Source organism: Ruditapes philippinarum, unplaced genomic scaffold, assembly GCF_026571515.1.
Source record: "Ruditapes philippinarum isolate M1 unplaced genomic scaffold, ASM2657151v2 ctg1468_1_1_1_1, whole genome shotgun sequence".
NCBI classification, from domain to species: Eukaryota; Metazoa; Mollusca; class Bivalvia; order Venerida; family Veneridae; genus Ruditapes; species Ruditapes philippinarum.
In genome coordinates, this window is record NW_026861330.1 from 104,216 (window position 1) to 128,938 (window position 24,723).

The 24,723-nt window shown below is 35.5% G+C and overlaps 1 protein-coding gene across 1 annotated transcript in view; it reads right to left on the reverse strand.

Annotated features, from left to right (window-relative positions):
- LOC132715278 (uncharacterized) overlaps positions 1 to 24,723 on the reverse strand; it is a 68,436-nt gene that overhangs the window by 15,496 nt on the left and 28,217 nt on the right. Inside the window, exons 6-7 of the mRNA XM_060698267.1 lie at positions 15,455 to 17,229; positions 981 to 13,128 (exon numbers count right to left, since the gene is read on the reverse strand). Of these exons, the coding sequence (XP_060554250.1) occupies positions 981 to 13,128; positions 15,455 to 17,229 (13,923 nt within the window). The remainder of the gene's footprint in view (positions 1 to 980; positions 13,129 to 15,454; positions 17,230 to 24,723) is intronic.

A 24,723-nucleotide genomic window follows, 5' to 3' on the forward strand; every position in this document is an offset into this window, starting at 1 on the left:
CCAATTTCAAAATTACCTGACTTTTCCCTAACCTTGAAAAAAAATCATTTTTCCCTGACTTTTCCCTGACCGTGGGAACCCTGTGTATGTGTAAAATTTGCCATATTTTCAGTCTATGTGTTGCCATAGCAACCAGAATTTTCAACATATGAAGAAAAGAAAAAGACGTGCATGATCTCCAGACTGCCATCTACCCATATCACAAGTTTCATAAAAATATTTCTATTACTTTTTGCGTTAACACAGGATCCAGTTTATGTGTAAAATTTGCCATATTTTCAGTCTATTTGTTGCCATAGTAACCACAATTTTCAACATAGGAAGAAAAGAAAAAGACGTGCATAATCTCCAGACTGCCATCTACCCATATTTCAAGTTTCATAAAAATATTTCTAGTACTTTTTGCGTTATCACTGGATCCAGTTTATGTGTAAAATTTGCCATATTTTAAGCCTATTTGTTGCCATAGCAACCGGAATTTTCAACATACTAGGAAGAAAAGAAAAAGACGTGCATAATCTCCATACTGCCATCTATCCATATATCAAGTTTCATAAAAATATTTTCAGTACTTTTCAAGTTATCGCGGGATCCAGTTTTGTGGACGGCCGGACTGACGGACTGACAGACAGACAGACTGACAGACGGACAGACATACAGACAGACAGACGGACGGAGGGTAAACCTAAAGTCCCCTTCGGTAAACCGGTAGGGCACTAAAAAGATGATTTATTAAATATTTTTATTTCTCTTGCCATAACAATATACTTTTTTGAACAAGATTAAAGTAAGATCACCCGAAGATCATTTCTACAAAGTTTTGATATAAAGATCATTTCTACAAAGTTTTGATGTAATAATTACTGATTTTGTGGTTAAGGAGATGATGTTCAAAGAAGAGATGGACGGACGGTTTGTGACGACAATAGAGGCATAAAAATCTTTAAAACAATCAAACACAACATCGTATAAAAACGTACCTCAATATTCTTTTCCATTTCAGTCAGACATGCGAATGTATGGCGTACCATTAACCCGTCAGGTAGAACATCAGTCAGTTTAAGATGTTTCTCGTTGATGATCAAATATCCGTCTATAAGACAACCGTCTGGCCAAAAGGTGTCATCTGATAGATATTCTCTTAATGTCTGATTAGAGCTCGCCGTGCGGGATGAAAGACATCTGTATGTGAACCGCTTTAAAGCCTTGAGAAATGCATTAGCTAAACGTTCCTCTTTAAGGGTCTTCAATATTTGATCCATAATAGGTCTGTCAAGTTTACATCTAAATTCTTCATTCAAGCCATTTTTTACAGAATCAGCACATAGCTCCTCCAGTAATTCACTGAGCCCGATCACATGGCACAGCTTCGTAGAAGTGTCTGGGCTAGGCAACAGTTTTTTCGGAAAACTATCAGCAAATAGAGACTTCCATTTGTTTATATACTCTACAAGAGGGAGATCTGGGTCACCTCTTGTCTTCTTTAGTAATGACATTACAATACCTAAGTGTGTCAGAAGCTGAGTAGCCATTCGTGGGTCCTCTTCTTTTCTCGACTTGATTCCATTTACTATTTCCGACGGAAGTGATTCTTGTGGAATGTTTAATTTCAGTTCTCTTATCAATGAGGAATAATTCTTGTGTAGTTCGTCTTTGAAAATTATCTTTGGAAATCCCTTTGTCATTTGAATAAAAGCTTTACCTGAAAATACATCAACGGCAACAGACTGTTCTATGCTTTCAAAATAATAATGTATAAACCTTCCGTGTCCATATCGCAAATCGCATTGTGATTCTTGTCCTAGTAGTATTTGCCAGTTTATTTTGTTTGTTAATAGCTGCTCACTTTTGATATCCATTATTTGTACACTTGGAAAGACAGCTACATTCATTTCTCGGAAGAGGAACTGCAATGCAATGCTCGAGTTAGCAACTGTTAGTACTTCTGTAACCAAGCTATTCTGTATATCTACAAGTGTTTTTAGAACTTCAAATACTACTGATTTTTCATTCAAAATTAGACAATCAAACATTTTACTTTCGCTATGAATGCGCTTCATTTTCGAAACAATACCTTTGTCACTCATATTGTCAATCAAATAGTCCCACGACTTCCTAAAAGATTCAAATCGGTCCCAAACTATGACAGAATGTCCTTTGCTTCTTTCTTGTTTGTTATAAATAAAGTCTTGAGCACTCATTTTCAGGCATTCAGACTTTTTAAGAATGTAATTTGAATTTGCAATCGTTGCCATATGCCAATTTATAATGTTAAAAATGTGTTCAGGTAGGTTGAGCTTTTCCTCGTTCTGAAGGACAAAGGTCAGTAAGCGAAATTCATCACGTTGTAGATATAATTCTGATACAAAACTTACTTTGTCAGGAACAACAGTAGTCCTGTATAAGGCTCTTTCGTCTGATAAACTGTCTTCAGTATCAACTTCGTAAATGCGTCGTTCCATAACTTCTTCTCCAAAGTCATGTAAACCGTCATGCCTTTTGATGATTTGTTGTATGTGAGTAAACCTTTTCTCTAGAACAGCACCAATAATGTGATCAAACTGTTTTTCCCAAGACAGTAATTCCTTTAAAGTATTTGATAAATTAGCATTACATATCAAATCCGTTGATTCGTATAAAATAGCTTGCAAAAACACGAACAAAAGGCTATTTTCTACATTCAAAAGTCGTCGAAGTGTCTCCCAGTGACTACCAATAGCACTCCATAGCTCCTCGCACACGTTGACGTCTGGAACACCTGTTATTTCTTCAATATTTGGAGGATCGCTTGGATTCAATGCCTTTGAGCCAAGTAAGCATGCCTTTGTGACCAATTGAACAACATGAAGTGATACTGGATGCATACCTTGAGAAAATTCTAAGAGATCTAAATCTGTTTTCACGGAAAATAAACATTCCAAGTCTGTCTCATCTACTATGTCATCGCTGTTTTTCACATCGTCAAATTTACTGTTGCAAACTGGACATATAAACACTTCTCTGTTGTCATAAAATGCAACTTGATTTCCACATGAACATAAGGCTATTTTTGCACACATACCTGAAGCAGATAAGCTTGAAATGCCTTTGTTGTTGCTTCTGTGAAATCCAGGAAACATACAGTCTTTCAGGTTCAACGGAACGCATAGACATTTCATAAAAATTGACATCAATTTTCTTTCAGTAAAGGCAAAATTTCCAAGCACGACGGCATAAAGGGACGAGAGAAATGACACTTTATAAAACTGAGTATCCGAAGATTCTTCTGTAAGATTAAACACATCAAAATAGAAATTTTCCTCTCCAGTAATGCACTGTAAGAAGCTTACAACTTCGTTATCAAATCCCTGTCCTATCACTTCATTCAAAAATATTGATGCTTTTGTGCGTTTTGTGTCATCTAATGGTGCTGATACACGGCAGAGGTAAAACTCATTAATTGCCAAGGAAAACATACTTAATAAGCCATCAACACTTTCCTTTGCTTCAATTACAATATTTTGTATTTCGTCTTTGTATGCACTAATATCAGAACTGTTTCTACATAATGTTACTTTTTCATGCATATCTTTATTGATGTATATACAAAGTGGTGCCTTCTCAACACATTGTTTACAGTAACTTTCAGTCCACTGCATCTGCTTAAAACATTTATATTCGTTGGAATATGTTTGACAAAATGATTCAACACGGCTTAAGCTGCTGTTTCTTGACATCATTTTGATAAAAAATATGTTAGCATTTTGATACAAACCAGCATTTGTGTCATCTGATAGGACAGCATCTAATATTTCTATGTTTGAATCTACCCCTTCTTTCATATTCCACTGACTAACTATGAAATCAATGTAAGCTTTGAAGTATCCAACTGCTGCAACATAGCGAATACCAACAATTTCCTTACGGAGAATCATGTGACATGCTAAAAAAATTTCCTCTGCCTGTGCTTGAGAAAACGAAGACTTGGCGTCAACCTCGGTAACTGACTCTTTATTTTCGACGTCTTTTCTGAGGTATTCTGTGAACATGTTTTGAAACATATCAACTATAAGTACAATGAATTTGTGCCCGATGTCTTTTGTTTCACAAAGAGAAGATATAACCTGATTTAGATTTTCAAATAAAGGACAGTCATCTCCAATCTCTGACAAATCGCTATGCTCTGAATCATCGTGCTGTGAATCATCGTCAGTTTCAGACTGAGAATGTATCAAATCAAAAAAGATTTCCCTTTCAACTAGACTTAGAGACAAACACAATGGTGCCTTCAGCAGGTAAATATGTTCTTCGCGAATATAATCATTAAGTATTAAAGTATACATAAAATTCAATGCAGATGTTTCTGGCTCACAATATATGCACATGATCAAGTATGAAGAAAGCATTTTCATGCATGTTGTTGAAATTGTACAATCTAAATCTGATCCATTTTTTAATGCCGCATCAAAAACAGATTTGATCTGTTCAAACACTTCGTTTGAATCTAAGTCAAATCCTTGATCGAGAACGTTTCCAATATCTTCCATTAACTTATCATCTAAACCAAATGGTATTATCAATTCGGCAGAGAGTTCAGTACATATTTTCAGTGCATACAGCAGCTTTGTGGTTTGGGTTACCTGATATGCTAAGGAAAGGGTACTAGAAACCTTTCTGTACCAATTTAATACGCCTCCGTGGAAACTTATCGTGTCAGATGTTGGGATCATCTTTTGACAAAGTAGTTGTACAAGGCACTCGTTATCTGAAAGAGGCATTTCATGCTTCATGTCTAAAGTGTTAACGTCTGTATCTGTTTCATCGGTATGTGGCTCTGTTCTTAAAGAAGTTTCACTAGGATTTGAATAAACTGTTTCTTGTTTAATATCTTCTAATTCTTCCATGTAAAATTCCCCAGAATTATGAAGTTGTTCAGGAACCATTTCAAGAGACTTTTCATCATCTGATTCTGCAAATTCCTTTTCCTCAAAATCTTCTTTGCATTTTCCATTTTCTTCATCCATTTCGCTTGTACTACTCAATGTATCATAACTTAATACGGTTCCCTCAATAGTTGTTTTTTCTAAGTCGATACTTTCATCTGCACATTTATTTTGAAGTACCATATACTCTGAAGATCCTTCAGAGAGTCCATTGGCCTTAGTAAGTTCAGTATTTACTGCCCCAGTCTGTATCTCTAGCAAAACATCTTGAGTGATTTTGGATGTTGCTGTACAAATATAAAGAGAACCAGACAATGTTTTCTTTATCGCACTTTCCATTCCCGGAACCACTTTCAAGCTTGCCTCGATAAGCATCATCTTTGCTCTGAAATATGGGAACTGTACCCAAAATGTGGTGTGCAAGCGAATGACGAAATTAAATGAGTCTTCATAATCCATCTTGATATGCTTTGCCAATATCAGTTTTGCATATTCAGTTCTTTGTCTTTTATACATACTAGGACATACTTTGTGGGAACATACATTACAAAAATCATCAAGATAATCATCACCCCACATTTTATACAAAAATTTGTTTAAATCTGGTAACTTTTGAACAATAAAACTTTCTTGCTGACATAGAACTTCTTCATATACTTCGTTGGGTAATTCTTCATCATCTTCAAGGAGACATTGCGTTTTATATAACTGGACAATTTCTAAGAAATTATCTTTTGTTTCCTCTACCTTTTCAAAGATCCGTAAGCTAAACGGCATTTTCAATGATAAGTCATGAGTGGGACAAGTGTAGCATTCTGGACCTGTCTCATCTGGTATACCATTAAGAGAAAACACATTAGTGTCTTGCAATAAGCTTACCCACGCTTGTTGCCTTTCCTCATTATTGTCGATCAATGAACCACTTGATGTATATCGTTTCTCTGTCGAAAAAAAACTATCTAAAATACCATACAATTCAAAACTATAAATATACTTTGACAATGGCATCTTGATAACTCCAAGGACAAATGTTTCCAGTGCATTAACAAAACTAGAGGAAGTGCTTAACAGCGTTGTATCACAAGCAACTGTTAACTGCCAGTTTTTATCTTTATTTCCCGATTTATTTTTCCAAATCCAACTCCACACTTCTTTGTCTAATATTTCTAAAAATTCAGAAGAACTTTCCATTTTCGTGATGATATCTGTTAAGCTTTTTACATTACGACTTTGATCTTCGTATTTTATTCTTGTAAAAGCCCAGAATAATTCATCCTTAAGGTAGTCGTAAAAAGGTCGCTTTTGTTGTATTGCATCAAGCAAAGGCATACTGCATAAGTCTGGCAGCTTTATCTTTGGACAATCAATACTATCAATCATGATTAAATTCCAATCGGACAAGAAGTTCAGCTGAGTAACACAACTTGACTTGCCTGTACTTCTATCTAAATGTACAATAAAATAAACATGCTTTTGTTGCGTGAAATCTTTACGTTGATACTCACGTCTGTACCGTTCAATTACCAGTTTAGTAAGCATTATATGCCTTTCGTCTTCTTTTGCATTGCATTGTACAACAAGAATTTGACAGTCATCTCTTTCCCAGAAGAATTGTATTTTAGATGATAATTGTTTTTCCGATTTAAAGGCACCAACCTTTTCCACTTGTACTTTTAAATCTTCTATTAACTGATGTACTTTAGCATGGACATTGCTGTTTGTAAAGAGTACTGATAAATGTCCGGCGCCGGTAGCCTGTGTTTCCATATGATATGATATCAATTCGTTGAGGCCACCATGAACAGGCAAAGAGAAGTAATCTCCAACAACGTCATGAGAATTGCTTTTACCAAGTACTTGATTTGTTGATTTTATGCGTATGACTATTTCCGGTTTAATAACCCATAGCAATTTCTTCTTACATTCTCGGAAAACTGTTTCATTCTCAATTACTTCGCATGACATATCTTTTGCTAATTTAAATCTTTTGTCATACCTAAGTACTAATGAAGCGACCATATCCTCACTGTAAATTGGAAATATATCATGTTTACTGAGTTTACTAGATCCTAGCGATGTCAACTCGTCGATCCATGATTCGATCTCTGAGATAAGCGCCTTCTGTGGGTCGTTAATAATATCGAAGAATCGCAAGTATTGCTTCTCAAATCTGTTTAAAAAGGGAGGATCTGACATATCAATTTTGGTTTCATCAATTAAGACAATGCATCTGAAAGAATCTGCAACATGGCAAATAGGATTGCTATAAGGCCCTAATGCAACGCGACAATTTCTCTTTTTCCCAATTGTCGTATAGTTTTGGTTTAACATATCATACAGACTGCCGTAAATACTTTCTAAATCTTTCAATATCAAAATGACACCTTCCTCCATACATAATATTATTCTGCTTAAAATCCTGTAGTTGTAATCGTCAGTTAAATCTTCTTCAAACTGACTACCATAAATTACTTCAATTCTTTCACAACCAATTTCATGCATTTTCTGTTCAATTATTCCAAGTACTGACTCGCCTGTTGTTATAAGCATCAAGTGTCTCGCTATTGGATCCTGAACGTTTTGCGTTACCAAATCAACAACCGTATGTTTTGATAAGGACGATAAAGGAGTAAATCTTCTAAACACATCATTCAAAGTTTGTTTTTCTGCAGGCAATCCGCCAAAATTTCTTTCAAGTCCCAATATTATCACATTTGCCTTTTCAGCTTCATTTAAATCACTCCCCTTTTCAGCAAACACGCGAGCAACATACTTTACTAGAGAATAATAGTCTCGCAGACCATGGAAATTCTTAAACCGCATTTGTTTGGTGTAGTTGAAATATGCCTCAGCCATACCATGCAATTCATTTGTAATATCATTGGCTGGCACAGAATCACCCATATTACTCCCTTCAAAAAGTGATTCCGACTTTGATGCCTCTGAGTCGAGAAATGATTCACTAATTGAGACAGCAGTATCAAACAATTCTTCAATATCCATTTCAGTACGTGAAAGATGGATTGCTCTATTCATTTTTGAAGCATCAAGAGCCCAATTTGAAATACCGACTACAGCTACATTAGGTTGACTTTTGCCATCTGGTTCTAGTAAATTATGCAAAACTTTCAAGGGGTTAAATCTTGATATCTCAGCTAGACCTATCTCATCTAGAATGACAACTGACAAGACATCTTCCCGGCTATTTGAAATTTGGTACTTTTCAGCCTTTTCAAACACCTTAAAAATCCCATCAGAAGTTGATGATTCAGACCCTTGAAAAGAAACACAATATAATTGTGGTAAAGATTTAAAGAATTCATCCTTAGAGTCTTTTCCTCTTAAATTGCTTCGTATGAGCTGCATTGCAAGTGACTTGCTACAACCAGGTTTTCCAACAACAAAGATAGGTATCCTGTTAAAAATACAAACAAGTATAACAAACACATTTTCTTGGAGCGCAGTGTTGCAAGCAGTACCTGGTGGAAGCTCCATTCTTCCCAAAATATCTTTTTGCTCCTCTCTAATAACTCCAAGTATAAAATCTTCATGTCCTTCACAGAAATCATAACCGTGCATAGCAAATACTTTCGCTATGATTTCACGGTAAAGCTTTCTTAATAACTTGTCAGCAAAACGGCTATGATAGCAATGGGCAAGGGCTAAGATAATTGCTCTGCATGAAATGTCACACTGGAAACGTATAGTGCCTTTCAGTGTTCCTTTTTTAGTCAGGATTTCATGAAACCACTTGGTCAACTGTTTGCATCTTTGTACGTCTCTTAAGCTAACGGAATAGGCAGAAGATTCCTTATCTCTAACAAATGCTTGAGATGCCGACAAAAGGCTCGTCAATACACTATGTAAATCTGAATCACTAGGAAACACATCATATGTCATTCTGAAAATATATTTGTTTTCATCTTCTTCACTCAAGCTGCCAAAGTCCCATACATAATCAACCAACATATCTGGTAAAGGTAGCACTCTGTATACCAGCCTGGAGAGTTCATCTGTAACCACTTTACTGTCCAGGCCTGCTGTTGATATTGCTTTGGAAGTTCTTAGTTTATATGGGTTACATGCCCCTAATATAATTAAATTTGGAGACAACTCTTTCCCAAGACATGTATGATGGCAAATTGTATCACTCATCATTCCTATACTTTCTGATGTGTTTATTTCATCCAAGAAAAGCCATCTTTCTGATTTTAAATCTTTAAGCGCTAGTTCGTTTACACCATGTACTCTTCTAAGAATTTCATCTGCTGACACACCAGCATGTATATTCATGACATCAAATTCTACTTCACAAATTTGTGCCAAGTAACGAATCAGTGATGTTTTGCCACACCCAGTCTCTCCCATTATTATAACAGGCACATTTGCTCTTATCCTTAACATTATTAAAACCATCTTCAAAAGGTTGTCTGCTGTAAGGGCGTAATCATTGGAAAGACTGATAAGCTTCTTGCTAGGTAATGGTAAAGGATTTGTACGTGAAACCTTCTGCAATATACTTTGAAGAGCTTCTTGATTCATTATAGAAAAATCATCCATTTTTTTCTTCATCTGGCTTTCAAATAGAATTTTTACAGCTTCCTCTACTTTGTCTAGTCTTCTATACAATGCTGATAATGTCTGAATGTTCTGATTGTGAAAAACAAATACTTGATGATTACTCTCCTCCCACCTGATCATTCCACTCACACGATCAACACTTTCAGAAGCAAGAGTAACTGGTTCGATTTCACTGTCCTCGACATCATATCCCGTTCCTACAGTAGAACATTGGGCTTCTCTGCATTCTGTGACAGATCTTGTTGCAAACTCTAGAGACATTTGCATCATTGCCAGAACAAGTTTGCTTTTCACAGTTAATGGTGTTTTGCTCCCTACCATATCTCGCAGTCGTGAAACACGGAAGAAAGAGCTCTGTGATAACTTTTTAAGCTGATCAGCAAGAACACTTAAGAATGTGTGTATGATGGGATAGGATGTGAAAAGAGAATCATCTAAATACTTCTCAAGTAAACGTCTGCAATAAGTCTTTGACAACGGACTAAAGTCTGCCTTCAGTACCATTAAATCAAATTTGTCAATTATATTCTTTTCTAGACTGTCCAAGTATTTGCATACAACCTGTGTAGGGCTATAGATTTCTTTGCTGACAACGAAAGAACTGATTCCTTTCCATTCAACATGATTCCTTGTGAATAGCATAGCTGTTTGAAGAGCATTTCTCAATGTATCATGGATAGTATTTGCTATTTCTATCTTGATATCATGTGTTCGCAAGCTAAATGAAACCTTAGCTGCAGACACGAAACGGAGAACAACCAATTCAAATATAAATGTGTCCAATTCTGTTGCATCGTCAACACTGCCAATATCGATATGCAATAAATGAAATTCTTTCACATTCATAGATTGCAGTTTCTCTACTAAAGTAGATTTTCTCATTGGGCCACTAATGTGTAATGTTGCAACACTTTTTTCGTCTGTATGTGCAACACTATGGATAAAGCTGGTCTTTCCCTGACCTGCTTTATCTGAAGTGATCGTTGAGACACACGCAAAATGTTCCCTGAATATCTGACGCACTGTTTTGTCTGTAGCTGGAGTGACAGATGTTACAAAGTCATTCAACTCATCAATAAAAGGATGATTTCTTGAGCCTCTACATACAAGTGCTAAAAAATATTTCTGGTGTTTGCCAAGGTGTCTCAAAGTATCAACCAAGCCAAACTGGATTTCATTGGATAACAATTCAACATTAGCTATACAGAAGAGTTGTGTAACTTTATAAAATGTTTCACCTCCTAAACACCTTCTGATAAGTAGGTCAAGTTCATCTTTTGTTGTTGATCTTGTACAAAACAATACTTGATTAGGCTCTGGCAAACGCTGTGTAGTATTTAAGTAAAGACCAATAACTGTCTTTACCGTATTAACGCTCCCATCTTCCAACTGAGCAACAAGGAGTTTACTTGCTTGAACTCGGTCTGTAAACTTTTTTGAATACATGTCTACTGTAATTGGACGTTCATACAGTGCTAGTCCATTAAATGCTTTAGTCAATGTTGCGCCAATACAATGGAGCATTTTGTTTTCATCTTCTATAAAAGAGGCCTTTTCAGTTTGATAAAATTCTCGAAGACTTCCAACATGCATAGCTGGGTGTATGAATTTTAACAAGGTGTGAATAGCTGAAACATCCTTTTCATTTCCCTCCAAGTATCTGTACAGAACTTGAATTTGTGTGCCATGGACAAAGTTCATAAGATAGTGTTTTTTCCGTTCGACCTGAAGATCATACAACCAAGTTTTCAAAATATTATTATAAGCAATTTTCTTATCTCCAAGTTCAGCTGGTCTAACTACAGTCCGCATTCGCATATCCTCAGTGTGTCCTGTTGAATACAGTTCAAAAAGACAGTCAGCAATATCCAGACATAAATTGATATAATTCACAAAATCTGACAATTCCTCTGACTGAACATGACTTCCACCAACTTCTTTCCTTTCTGTGTTCATCAAAAGAAGTGCTCGACTTCTCAAATCCGTGAGTGTCGAGCGTTGACGCACTTCTTTTGTTTTATTCTGTTTGTAGTTAACTTCAAAATCTACAAAATCAGATTCCTTATTTAACTGAAAAATAAATGTACCTCTGTGGTTTATATTCTTTATCATTTCCTTTGTTTGCTCTCCTCTATTTGCAACATTATTATACAAAGACTTCAGGTTGTGAAGATGACCCATACAATCTGCTATTTTCACAGGAAGTTTCTGTGAATTACCTCTTGAGCGAGTCTGGGATTCAAGTATATTAACCAACTCACTGCAAGTTCTCTCACTTGATGGTATAAGAATCGGTTGAATGTAACGTTTTACCTCAATCAATGCTGAAACTGTCGACTCACGAACTTGTTGTTCTGATATATCTTCTACTGCATCTATTAAATTTCTTATATCCTCATCAACGATCTCCTGAAGAAAACCAATCAAGGTAGTTGATTTTCCAAGTTCATTCATTATACTAATTGTATTATCTGAAAGGTCTTTTGTTGCGGAAAATATAATTTCTAGGGCATCTTTGACAGCGAAAAATGTATAATCTGTGGCCGCCCCTTTTCTGAGTTGGTTAAACGACTCAATAGCCAATGAAAATGATGAATCGGTATCGATTTTAAATGCTTTCAACACAGCAGTTACAGAATGTACTGCGGTTTTAATTTTATCTACAGCATACACTCTTTCCAGAGTTCTAACAATATCTTCACTTATGTTACATAGTAAAGTTTTCCTTGCAATGTTCACCTCATCCACAACATTTGGCTTTTTCCCAAACATTTTCAAAACGTCATTCATCTTCAATGTCTTGTCTGATAGTAATCTGGTCCATCCTTCCTTGTATGATTGTACTCCAGATTTGGCTAAAATATTAAGAAAATGAATAGCGTTTGCACTGTTCATTTCGTATTTGTCCTGTACAGAAATATCTTGAAACAGGAGGCAAATTGAGCGAAGAGGGTCAGTGTCATCTGCTATAGGATTTATCTTTTCCCTATATTCTTCTTTTACATCCTCCAAGCAAATATTCCAAAACACACTGGAGGACACTATTTGTTCAAGGAATTCACATAATGACGGCAATGACTCTACGTTGCTCCATATCAAATTATTTTGAATACATTCCTTTGCGGTGACCTTTCCACCCGTTAGTTGTGCATCAACTTTGCCTAAGTGTTCAAATATGTTCAAAAAACATTCATATATGTCTCCCTTTTTCAATTGATTACATATAATCTTTATCACATTTAGCGACTTCCGTAATTTATCCTTTTCCTCTTTGAATTTCATATAGGCTTCTGACCAATATTTTTCGATTTCTGCTCGTTTACACTCCAACTGCAGTAATGATTTAGTTGTCCTACATAATTGGCTATTGCTCTCGATATCTACTACAAAGTCATAACTAACTTCATGATTTTTGAACAATTCGACCATTTGTTTGATGCAGTTTTGAACATGGATGAAATTGTTGTTTTCTCTAACAAAATCAAAATAAGCTCCACCACAAAAATACAGTGTCCTCCAAAAAGTGCCATGATCAAGAAGATGTTGGAATTGTTCGAATATAGACCATTCAGGTGGAAAACATCCGTACACATCAATCATAACATTAATAATCAGTGCAGCAATTCTGAAACGAAAATGGTAGAATCTTGTATTTTGCTCCTTTTTAAAATGTTTTTAACTGAATCAGCAAACTTAAACATACGTCCACATGTTCATATTTAAAGACATATTAATTATACCAATATTGCTCAAATTTAAATTATCAAACCAAAATGTCTAGTTCTGAAGACTATTGGATAATATATACAATGGGGCCATTGGCCCCAAAACGCTCACCTGAGGACAGACTATTATTTGTGTGAAAACTGTGAAAATTAGTGTCTATTACAAGAATTTGAATGATGTTGCTCACTAGACCATACTTCATGCAAAATATATATATATTATGCTCTGGTCAATATTCAGAAAATATCTGGATATTTTACCGTCTCTAGTCACCTTGACCTTGCAAATATTAACCTGAACTAAAAGGGTTTTTGTTACAAAAACATATGTCTCCCAAACCTATGTATCCTGTGAATTTTGGTGGAAATCCCATCAGCAGCTTGACCTGTGATAGGCAGACATGATTTTTCTATAATTTTAGCTCTGGCAGCTAAGCAGAACATGGTGGGGATATGCACAACAAGGGATTGTACTGATCACTCATGTGAATTTTCGTTGAAATCCCACCTGTACCTTGACCTGTGACAGCTGGATAAACATTTCTTTCTATTCATAGCCCTGACGGCCATTTTGTGCAGCAAAGCAGAACATGCAGTGATATGCACAAATAGGGATGGGACTGAACACCTGTGAATTTCAGTGGAGATCCAAACGCAGCAGTTTGACCTTTCAATTATAATTAGCTCTTGCAGCTATTTTGTGCAGCGAAGATAAATGAGCCGGCGAAGTGCACAACTAGGTATAGTACTGATAACTCCTGTAAAGTTTTGTTAAAATTCCACCAGTAGTTTGACCTGTGAAAACCGGACAAGATTTTTCAATTTTTAGCTCTGGTGGCCATTTCGTGCAGCGAAGCGGAACATGCCGGTAATGTGCACAACTAGGGATAGTACTGAACACTCCTGTGTAAAGTTTGGTAAAAATCCCATCAGTCGTTTGACCTGTGAAGGCTGGACAAGATTTTTCTACTTTAAGCTGTGGCGCCCAGTTTGTGCAGCGAAGCAGAACATGCTGGTGATGTGCACAACTAGGGATGTTACTGATCACTCCTGTCTCTCCTATAAAGTTTGGTTGAAATCCCAGAAGTAATTTGACCGGTGATGGCTGAACAAGCTTAAAGTGGACGGACCGACAACCAGACGGATGGACAGACGGCAAAGGCAAAACAATATGTCTCCCAAAAATTTTGGGAAACAATTACATGTGTCACACTTGTAGTCATTTGTGTAAAATTCCATCAATAAATGATGACTAAATGGTCCTCGTACAGAAACTTTGACTTTTCACTTTGGTAGCAGGGACCTGGATTATGTGCGCAATTAGACTCACAATGGGGAAGGAACATTTGTGCCACGTTACATTAAACTCCCCCGATGAATGTCAAAGTTCGGCTCCAAACAGGCATTTTCAATGACCTGTAAGTGTGACTTTAACCTAGAGACCTGGTTCATGAACATGATTCTGATTCTCATAGTGGTGAACATTTATTTCTATAAGGTTAAATTAAAACCCCACCAAGGCTTTAATTTGAACAACCTTAATACAGGGCCACCAGACAATGTTCCATGTCAAATATCTAAGCTCTAACTTTTTCCTATTTAGAAAACATTTTTTAGTTCCTGTTTTACTGTATTTACATAATGAAAATCAATGACCCATTGGGCGGGGCAAGTTTTGACCCAAAGGCTATAATTTGAAGAATCTTGGTAGATGTGTACTACAGAATATTCATGCCAATATCTAACCTCTAGCCTTTGTCAATTCTTAGAAGGTTATTAACCTTTTAACTTATACGGAAGCCTATGACCCCCACCCCCTGTGGGCCGATTTTGACACTAGAGGCAAAATTTGAACAACTATCGTAAAGGACCTATAGTTGATATCATATACAAAAATCAAAGCTCTTAAAGCTCTTATACAAGAAGATTTTTTAAGTTTTTACTATACGTTCATAATGAAAATCAATGTCCCTGGGACGGGAGGGCTATAATTTAAACAATCTTGGCATAGGTCCACTACATAATGTTTCATGCCAAATATCTAACCTCTAGCCTTTGTCTATTCAGAGAAGAAGATTTTTAAGCCTTTACTACCATAAATATATAAGGAAAGCCTATGACCCTCCCCCCAAGCTCATTTAGTGATTAATTGTGAGCTAAAAATCACAAACAAGAAGGGTTTTAGAAAAACTCCAATTATCATATTATAGATTAAATTGTTGTTACCTATCATTTACTTGCGGTGATTCACTATATCCATCTAACCATCGAAATAACTCCTCTGGACGAAAGGCTTCCATGTTTGACAACAGATTTGCTCTTACGTACTTGAGGAAAACTATTCCAAATTGTTGATTGTCTCTAGCCAATATTTCAAGAAGTTTTATTTTCTGTAGAACTTCCCGAAACCTGTATTTTTGCAATTCCTCCAGCAACAAGTTCTCCCATATATTTCTGAAATCTGCCCTCCTTTCCATTTGTTGCATGAGCGAGATACTGTTAAGATGTTCACATACATAGCGAAATGTAAATTCGCGACCCATATACTGTGAAGTTCCCGAAATAAAGGCCATACAATACTGCCTAAATTGCGATGTTTCAAGTTCCATAAATAATTCACACATAACAGAGCTGTTGGCTAGAGATATAAACAATTTACTTATCTCTGCATTTTTTGATTTAACAACTACATCTATCAACTCTTTTTGCTTTGGCTTCTCTTTAAAAAATCCAAACTGGTAGATAAAGCTATCTATGATCTCTTGAACCGATTCAGAGTAATTTGATTGTGACTCTAAAATGTGAATAATTGCATGCTCATATTTGTTTTTGAATTTTACCGAAAGGGATTTGAATCTCTGAATAGATTTCCAGCCTGCTAAAAGACTTGAAAGGTTGTTGGACTTCTTTGAGTCTACAAGCATTTTCTCAACACGAACAGAAATAGTGCCGTAAATAGTACTTTGAACGTTTGACTCATTTGATGATAGCGCCTCTTCATCTCTGTAAAGGTTGGCAAATACATCCATTGATACGTTTAAAGGTAGGTTCCGAACTAGCTTTTCCAGAATAGATTTTGCAGGGCTAGTGTCTGTGACAGATAGAGCTTTTTTGTACAGTTTTGAACAGAGTTCGTTTGCAAAAGGAAGCATGGTTTCTGAATTCTGACATATTATTGCGTTAGACGTAACATATGATTCAATCCTTTTAAGGACATACTCTTCATCATAGAAAGGATATGCTATCCATAAGTATGTCAAACAACACATATGGCTACCTAATGCTATCGCGCAGAATTGATAGTATACAGACTGTATATCACGCTGACTTGAAGAAGGAACGTCATTTAAACTAGATGATTGCAGTGCCTGCAGTAGCTTCTTAGCTGTTTCTGCATTAACAAGTTTATTCCTTACTATCACATCATATGATGTTAACAAACATTTTACAATAACAAGAAACATTAGACAATCATTTGGCCTATAGCCAAGCTCTGAAAGTTTGCCTGTCAAAATCGTTAAGATTTCAAATGCCTCTTCTCTTGAAAAGTGCTTCTTGCTACAGAATGTTTCTATTTCTATGCATGTTGACTTTGTCTCTTGATTTGAAGAACAATGAAATATAATGTCCTTTAAATGTTCTATGTATCCAAAGGCAGTGTCCTCTACAGACATCTTTATGTTAGACTGCTCCCATAAATGACGATGACAGTTTGATTCATCAAGATAAAATGTTTTGCTGCTTTCCTTATGGTCAGAAACAAATGTTCTGCCAAAGCCTGTGTACTTCCAGACAACAACATAATGGAATGACATAACTGAATGGCGTTCTAAAAGTTTCAAAGGAATATCTATGGTTGTTGAGTAAAGGTTATCAATATGACAAGACAATGTTTTATTCAGTATTTTGAATCTATCACTTTCGATAAAGATATCGACTATTTTCCATCCTTTGGGAACTGGGGGATAGTGTAAAATAAACTGTTTCTTTGCAATTGGTGTCTGAAAAAAAGGATTTACATTCTTTAAACATTTTAAGACAATAAATATGATACTTTTACATACTGAATATTATCATCAATGCAATAAATTAAATCAGTAATTGAAACAATGTATTTGGTACACACATATGATTTTCAGCCCGTTTACAATGACAATAATGTCCAGTGTTGCATCTAGGATTTCAAAATTACGGGGGATTGCCCAGACATCATCTTGATGTGGAAGACATTTATGCCTAATTATTTTAAAATCCTTGTATTCATGACAATGTTACAGTTTCGAAACTAATGTGTTCCTTCAAACTCTAGTTATAGACATTTGTGCCAAGTTATTTCAAAATCCCTTAATGCATGACAAAGTTACAGTCTGGACCTAATTGCTGTGTAAGTGGGGACGCACGGAGGGACAGACGGACATGAGTCTTAGCCACAACACATTGTCTTGATGTGGTAGACATTTGTACCAACTAATTCTAAAATCCTTCCATGCATGACAAAGTTACAGTCTGTTACAGAATGTGTACATTTAGACTATAAGTGTGACCTTGAAGGTAGGGATATGGGTCTTAGACGCGACATGTGGTCTTGATTTGGTAGACATTTATGCCTTATTACCTTAAAATCCTTTGTTGCATGACAAAGTTACAGTCTGCACACAAATGAATGTACTTATTTACTCTAATTGTGTAAAAGTGAACTTCAAAATGGTAGTGTGAACTTGACCTTTGAGGTAGGGACGTGATTCTTAAATGTGACACATTGCCTTGATGTGGTAGACAATTATGCCAAGTTATACTAAAATTCTCCGATGCATGACAAAATTACAGTCCAGACACAAATGTGTGTACTTATAAACTCTTATTGTGATTAAGTGAATTTTTTTAAATGGTAGTGTGACCTTGACCTTTGAGGTAGGGACGTAATTCTTGAACGTGACATATTGTCGTGATGTGGTAGACATTTATGCCTAGTTATTTTAAAATCCTTTGATGCATGACAAAGTTATAGTCCGGACACGAATGTGTGAACCTATTAATTCTAATTGTGATAATGTTGAAACTTCAAAGTGTTAGTGTGACCTTGACCTTTGAGGTAGGACAAGATCTTTGGGTGCGACAAATAGTCTTGATGTGGTAGATATTTGTGCAAAGCTTTTTCAAAATCCCTCCATGTATAACAAAGTGACAGTCCAGACACAAATGAAGTGGGGACACACAGACGTACGAACGGTGCAATTTTAATATAGCCCCTTAGGGAGCATAAAAATTATAAAATCTTACTCGCCCAAAGTGTTGGGCAAGTTTAATGGAAAATAATTCTGGCCCGAACCAAACTTTCAATGCAAGTCTAAACATTCATAACAAAGTCACAGCCAGTTACAGCAAAAATGAGAGAAAATTTCAATAACTTGAGCTTCTAGGTCAAGATCATTTATGAATGGAGGTCAAGGCCTATCTAGTTAACATTAATGTCTTTTCTAAAAGAATGTAGTATTTTAGTTTGAATTCATTCAAAAAACAAGCAATTATCATAGTATTGCAAGCAATCCCTAAGTCCCCTTCCGGTTAGAACCCCAGCAACATTCTAAAGGACCACTGGCCATTCAATTATGGCATTGAATGCATGACATGAATGAACTTAAATTTTTGAGTTCTTAGTTTGTCTGTATCATAGTAATGTGTTAACTTTCCCTGCCTGGCAAGGAAATTATGTTCTTACAACAGAAAAGGGTTCAATTTTCTCAGGATGAATAAGTATAACTAATGTTTCAACTTTTCTCTATTTTAAGTAAATTTGTTGAAAAAAAATAATTAAAAGCGATCTCCGGAAACAGTTTTTATGAACCGACAGACGGACAGAAGGACAATCTAAAGTTGTTTTTTTAAACATCCCTTTTACCAAAATATAACATTTTTTAAGCAAAATTCTTAAAGAGAAAACCCTTAAAAGATGAATTATGAATATTGTCATACATGATGCAAGTGTAACAAAGAACAATTATTTTAAGTTTAAAGATATCATTTATAGTCACAAAAAAGTGAAAAAATAACAATTTTCAAATAGACCACTAAACTGTATTGTAACAAAGATGAAAATTGAAATATATATATAATTATAACGTAGGTGTTGATAATGAATGTTTATTTTTGAATTTGAAGTAAGTCCATGAAACAATAAGAAAGTAAAAGAATAAATGAGACAAGAAGGCCATCATACAAGAGGGCCATGATGGCCCTGAGTCGCTCACCAGAAACATCTGCGTTTCAGTGTTGGAATGTCAATATATTCTAACATTAAATTTGAGCATAGAATATGTTTAAACAATAATTTGAAGAAATGCCATGACTGGAGGCATTTAAGCTTTAGCTTAAATGGGGCTAATCAAATTAATATGAGCAAACTTGATAAAAGACTCACTAAGAATGCTACAAAGTTTGGTGATCATCTCTCAATAATTTCAATAGGAAATGATGTTCGAAGGTTTAATACTTCTTTAGAAATAGACATTTAAAGGTATTTCTATTTTTAGCTTTAGCGGCCCCTAAAATGGGCCAATCAAATTCATACGAGCAAACTTGATAAAAGACTACCAAAGAATGCTACAGACAACGTTTTGTGATCAGCCATCAATTAGTTCTATTTTTAGCTATAGAGACCCCTAAAAGGGGCCAATCAAATTAATATGAGCAAACTTGATATAAAACTACCCAAGAATGCTACAGACAAAGTTTGGTGAACATCCATCATTTAGTTCTCTAGAAATAGACATTTAACGGTTTCTTTCTATTTTTAGCTAAAGAGACCCCTAACAGGGGATAATCAAATTTATATGAGCAAACTTGATAAAACACTACCCAAGAATGCTACAAACAAAGTTTGGTGATCATCCATCAATTAGTTCTGTAGGAGAAAATGTTTAAAGGTTTTTCTATTTTTAGCCCTAGAGACCCCTAAAAGGGGCCAATCAAAATAATATTAGCAAACTTGATAAATTTTTACTAATTAATAGGTTATAGGTTTTTCTATTTTTAGCCATAGAGACCCCTAAAAGGGCCCAATCATAATAATATTAGCAAACTTGAACAAAGTTTGGTGATCATCCATCAATTAGTTCTGTAGGAGAAGATATTTAAAGGTTTTTCTATTTTTAGCCCTAGAGACCCCTAAAAGGGGCCAATTAAAATAATATTAGCAAACTTGATAAAAGACTACCCATAAATGCTACAGACAAATTTGGTGATCATCCATCAATTAGTTCTCTAGAAATAGACATTTAACGGTTTTTCTATTTTTAGCTTTAGTGGCCCCTAAAAGAGGCCAATCAAATTTATATGAGCAAACTTGATAAAACACTACCAAAGAATGCTACAGACAACGTTTGGGGATCATCCATCAATTAGTTCTGTAGGAGAAGATGTTTAAAGGTTTTTCTATGTTTAGCCCTAGAGACCCCTAAAAGGGGCCAATCAAAATAATATTAGCAAACTTGATGAAAGACTACCCATGAATGCTACAGACACATTTGGTGATCATCCATCAATTAGTTCTCTAGAAATAGACATTTAACGGTTTTCCTATTTTTAGCTTTAGTGGCCCCTAAAAGAGGCCAATCAAATTTATATGAGCAAACTTGATAAAACACTACCAAAGAATGCTACAGACAAAGTTTGGTGATCATCCATCAATTAGTTCTGTAGGAGAAGATGTTTAAAGGTTTTACTATGTTTAGCCCTAGAGACCCCTAAAAGGGGCCAATCAAAATAATATTAGTAAACTTGATAAAAGCCTACCAAAGAATGCTACAGACAAAGTTTCGTGAACATCCATCAATTTGTTCTGGAGAAGAAAATATCTAAAGGTTTTTCTATTTTTAGCTATAGAGCCCCTAAAAGGGGCCAATCAAATTAATATGAGCAAACTTGATAAAAGACTAACCTAGAACGCTACAGGCAAAGTTTGGTGATCATCCATCAATTTGTTCTGTAGAAGAAGATATCTAAAGGTTTTTCTATTTTTAGCTATAGAGACCCCTTAAAGGGGCCAATCAAAATAATATTAGCAAACTTGATAAAAGACTACCAAAGAATGCTACAGACAAAGTTTGGTGAACATCCATCAATTAGTTCTCAAGAAATAGACATTTAACGGTTTTTCTATTTTTAGGTTTAGCGGCCCCTAAAATTGGCCAATCAAATTGATATGAGCAAACTTGATAAAAGACTACCCAAGAATGCCACAGACAAAGTTTTGGGATCATCCATCAATTAGTTCTGTAGAAATAGACGTTTATAGGTTTTCCTATTTTTAGCCCAAGAGACCCCTAAAAGAGGCCAATCAAAATAATATTAGCAAACTTGATAAAAGACTACCTAAGAATGCTACAGAAAAAGTTTGGTCAACATCCATCAATTAGTTCTGTAGAAATATACGTTTATAGGTTTTTCTATTTTTAGCTTTAGCATCCCCTAAAAGGGGCCAATCAAATTTATATGAGCAAACTTGATAAAACACTACCCAAGAATGCTACAGAAAAGTTTGGTGATCATGAATCAATTAGTTGTCTAGAAATAGACGTTTAACGGTTTTTTCTATTTTTAGCTTTAGCGGCCCCTAAGGGGCCAGAGCAAACTTGATAAAACACTACCCAATAATGCTACAGACAAAGTTTGGTGATCATCCATCAATTAGTTCTGTAGGAGAAGATGTTTAAAGGTTTTTCTATTTTTAACCCTAGAGACCCCTAAAAGGGGCCAATCAAAATAATATAAGCAAACTTGATAAAAGACTACCTAAGAATGCTACAGACAAAGTTTGGTGATCATCCATCAATTAGTTCTGTAGAAGATGTTTAAAGGTGTTTCTATTTTTAGCCCTAGAGACCCCTAAAAGGGGCCAATCAAAATAAATTAGCAAACTTGATAAAATACTACCAAAGAATGCTACAGACAAAGTTTGGTGAACATCCATCAATTTGTTCTGTAGAAGAAGATATCTAAAGAATTTTCTACTTTTAGCTTTAGAGACCCCTAAAAGGGGCTAATCAAATTAATATGAGTAAACTTGATAAAAGACTACCCAAAAATGCTACAGGCAAAGTTTGGTGACCATCGATCAATTAGTTCTCTAGAAACAGACATTTAACGGTTTTTCTATTTTTAGCTTTAGCGGCCCCTAAAAGGGGCCAATCAAATTAATGTGAGCAAACTTAATTAAACACTACCCAAGAATGCCACAGACAAAGTTTGGTGATCATCCATCAATTAGTTCTGTAGGAGAAGATGTTTAAAGGTGTTTCTATTTTTAGCCCTAGAGACCCCTAAAAGGGGCCAATCAAAATAATATTAGCAAACTTGATAAAAGACGACCCATGAATGCTACAGACAAAGTTTGGTGATCATCCATCAATAAGTTCTCTGGAAATAGACATTTAACGGTTTTTCTATTTTTAGCTTTAGCGGCCCCTAAAAGGGGTCAATCAAATTTATATGAGCAAACTTGATAAAAGACTACCCAAGAATGCTAGAGACAAAGTTTGGTGATCATCCATCAATTAGTTCTGTAGGAGAAGATATTTAAAGGTTTTTTCTATTTTTAGCCCTAGAGACCCTTAAAAGGGGCCAATCAAAATAATATTAGCAAACTTGATTAAACACTACCCAAGAATGCCACAGACAAAGTTTGGTGATCATCCATCAATTAGTTCTGTAGGAGAAGATTTTTAAAGGTGTTTCTATTTTTAGCCCTAGAGACCCCTAAAAGGGGCCAATCAAAATAATATTAGCAAACTTGATAAAAGACGACCCATGAATGCTACAGACAAAGTTTGGTGATCATCCATCAATTAGTTCTCTGGAAATAGACATTTAACGGTTTTTCTATTTTTAGCTTTAGCGGCCCCTAAAAGGGGCCAATCAAATTTATATGAGCAAACTTGATAAAAGATTACCCAAGAATGCTAGAGACAAAGTTTGGTGTCATCCATCAATTAGTTCTGTAGGAGAAGATATTTAAAGGTTTTTTCTATTTTTAGCCCTAGAGACCCTTAAAAGGGGCCAAGCAAAATAATATTAGCAAACTTGATAAAAGACTACCCAAGAATGCTACAGACAAAGTTTGGTTATCATCCATCAATTAGTTCTGTAGAAGAAGATGTTTAAAGTTTTTCTATTTTTAGCTCCGCTGACACCTAAAACACAAGGATGCTACAGACCAAATTTGAAGTAAATCTGCCTAGTAGTTTCAGAGAAGAAGACGATTGTTGACGCATGACGACGGACGACGGGCGCCGGAGCATCCCCCTTTGATACTAATAGCTCACCCTGAGCCTTCGGCTCTGGTGAGCTCAAAAGTGGAGATAGTTCTGGAAATATTGATTCTAGATATTATTATGATGTGGGAGTTTAAAGTAAATCCTATAAGGAATGAAGAAGTTAGAGTACAAAATACCAAATTCTCGAAAAAAAAGTTCAAGGGGGACATTAATCTGGAAATAGTCTTACTAGAGTATTGAACCTTCTCTCAAATGATTTGAGTGATAATAAGAAACATATATATGAAGTTTGAAGTAGATACATTACCAAATAAAGAAGTTGTTAAAAAAACATTTATTTCATGACAATTCCAAGTTCAAGGGAGGTAATTCTGACAATTTTTGTGCTAGAGTTGTAAACCTTGTCACATATGTAGTGGTTGATGACCAGAAACTTATATTTGAAGTTTGAAGTAAATACCTTAAGAAATAAATAACTTGTAGTAAAAACTAGAATCAGAAATCTTGACCATTTTCAGTACTTTTTATGTTATCACTGGATCAAGTTTATGTTTTGAATTTGCCATATTTTCTATTTGTCTATTTGTTGCCATAGCAACCAGAATTTTCAACATAGGAGGAAAAGAAAAAGACGTGCATAATCTCCATACTGCAATCTATCCATTTATCAAGTTTCATAAAATATTTTCAGTACTTTTTGCTTATCACGGGATCCAGTTTTTTAAACAGACGTACTGAAAGACGGATGGACGTCCAACTGAATAGGGATAAAGGGCAATTTATTTTGTTATTTTCTTTTGCATAATAGAGGGCCATGGCCCCTTATTCTATTAATACGGAGTGAATTCTGTTGTTCTCTTTTGTTCTGTTTACAGTTAGATGCCCCCCTATCCCTATCCCTATTCGGTAGTGCTGACAGACAGACGGACGGGCTGACCGAGTGTAAGCCGAAAGTCCCCTCCGGCTAAACTGGTAGTGGACTAATAACAAAGTTATAGCCACTAACAGCTGATTTGAGCCGGGTGATGTTCCCCGAATAGGTTTTGGACACAGGAAAGTACACCTCTTGTAGTTTAAGAGTTATGTCCCTGGAAAAAGTTCAAAGTGCAATAATTCCTTAGGCATTGTAACTGTTCTTTGCACTGCACTTCTAATCAATGCGATCTATCAACCTACAAAGTTTCTTGTTGATATCTTGTATGGTTTTCGAGTTATGTCCCGGAC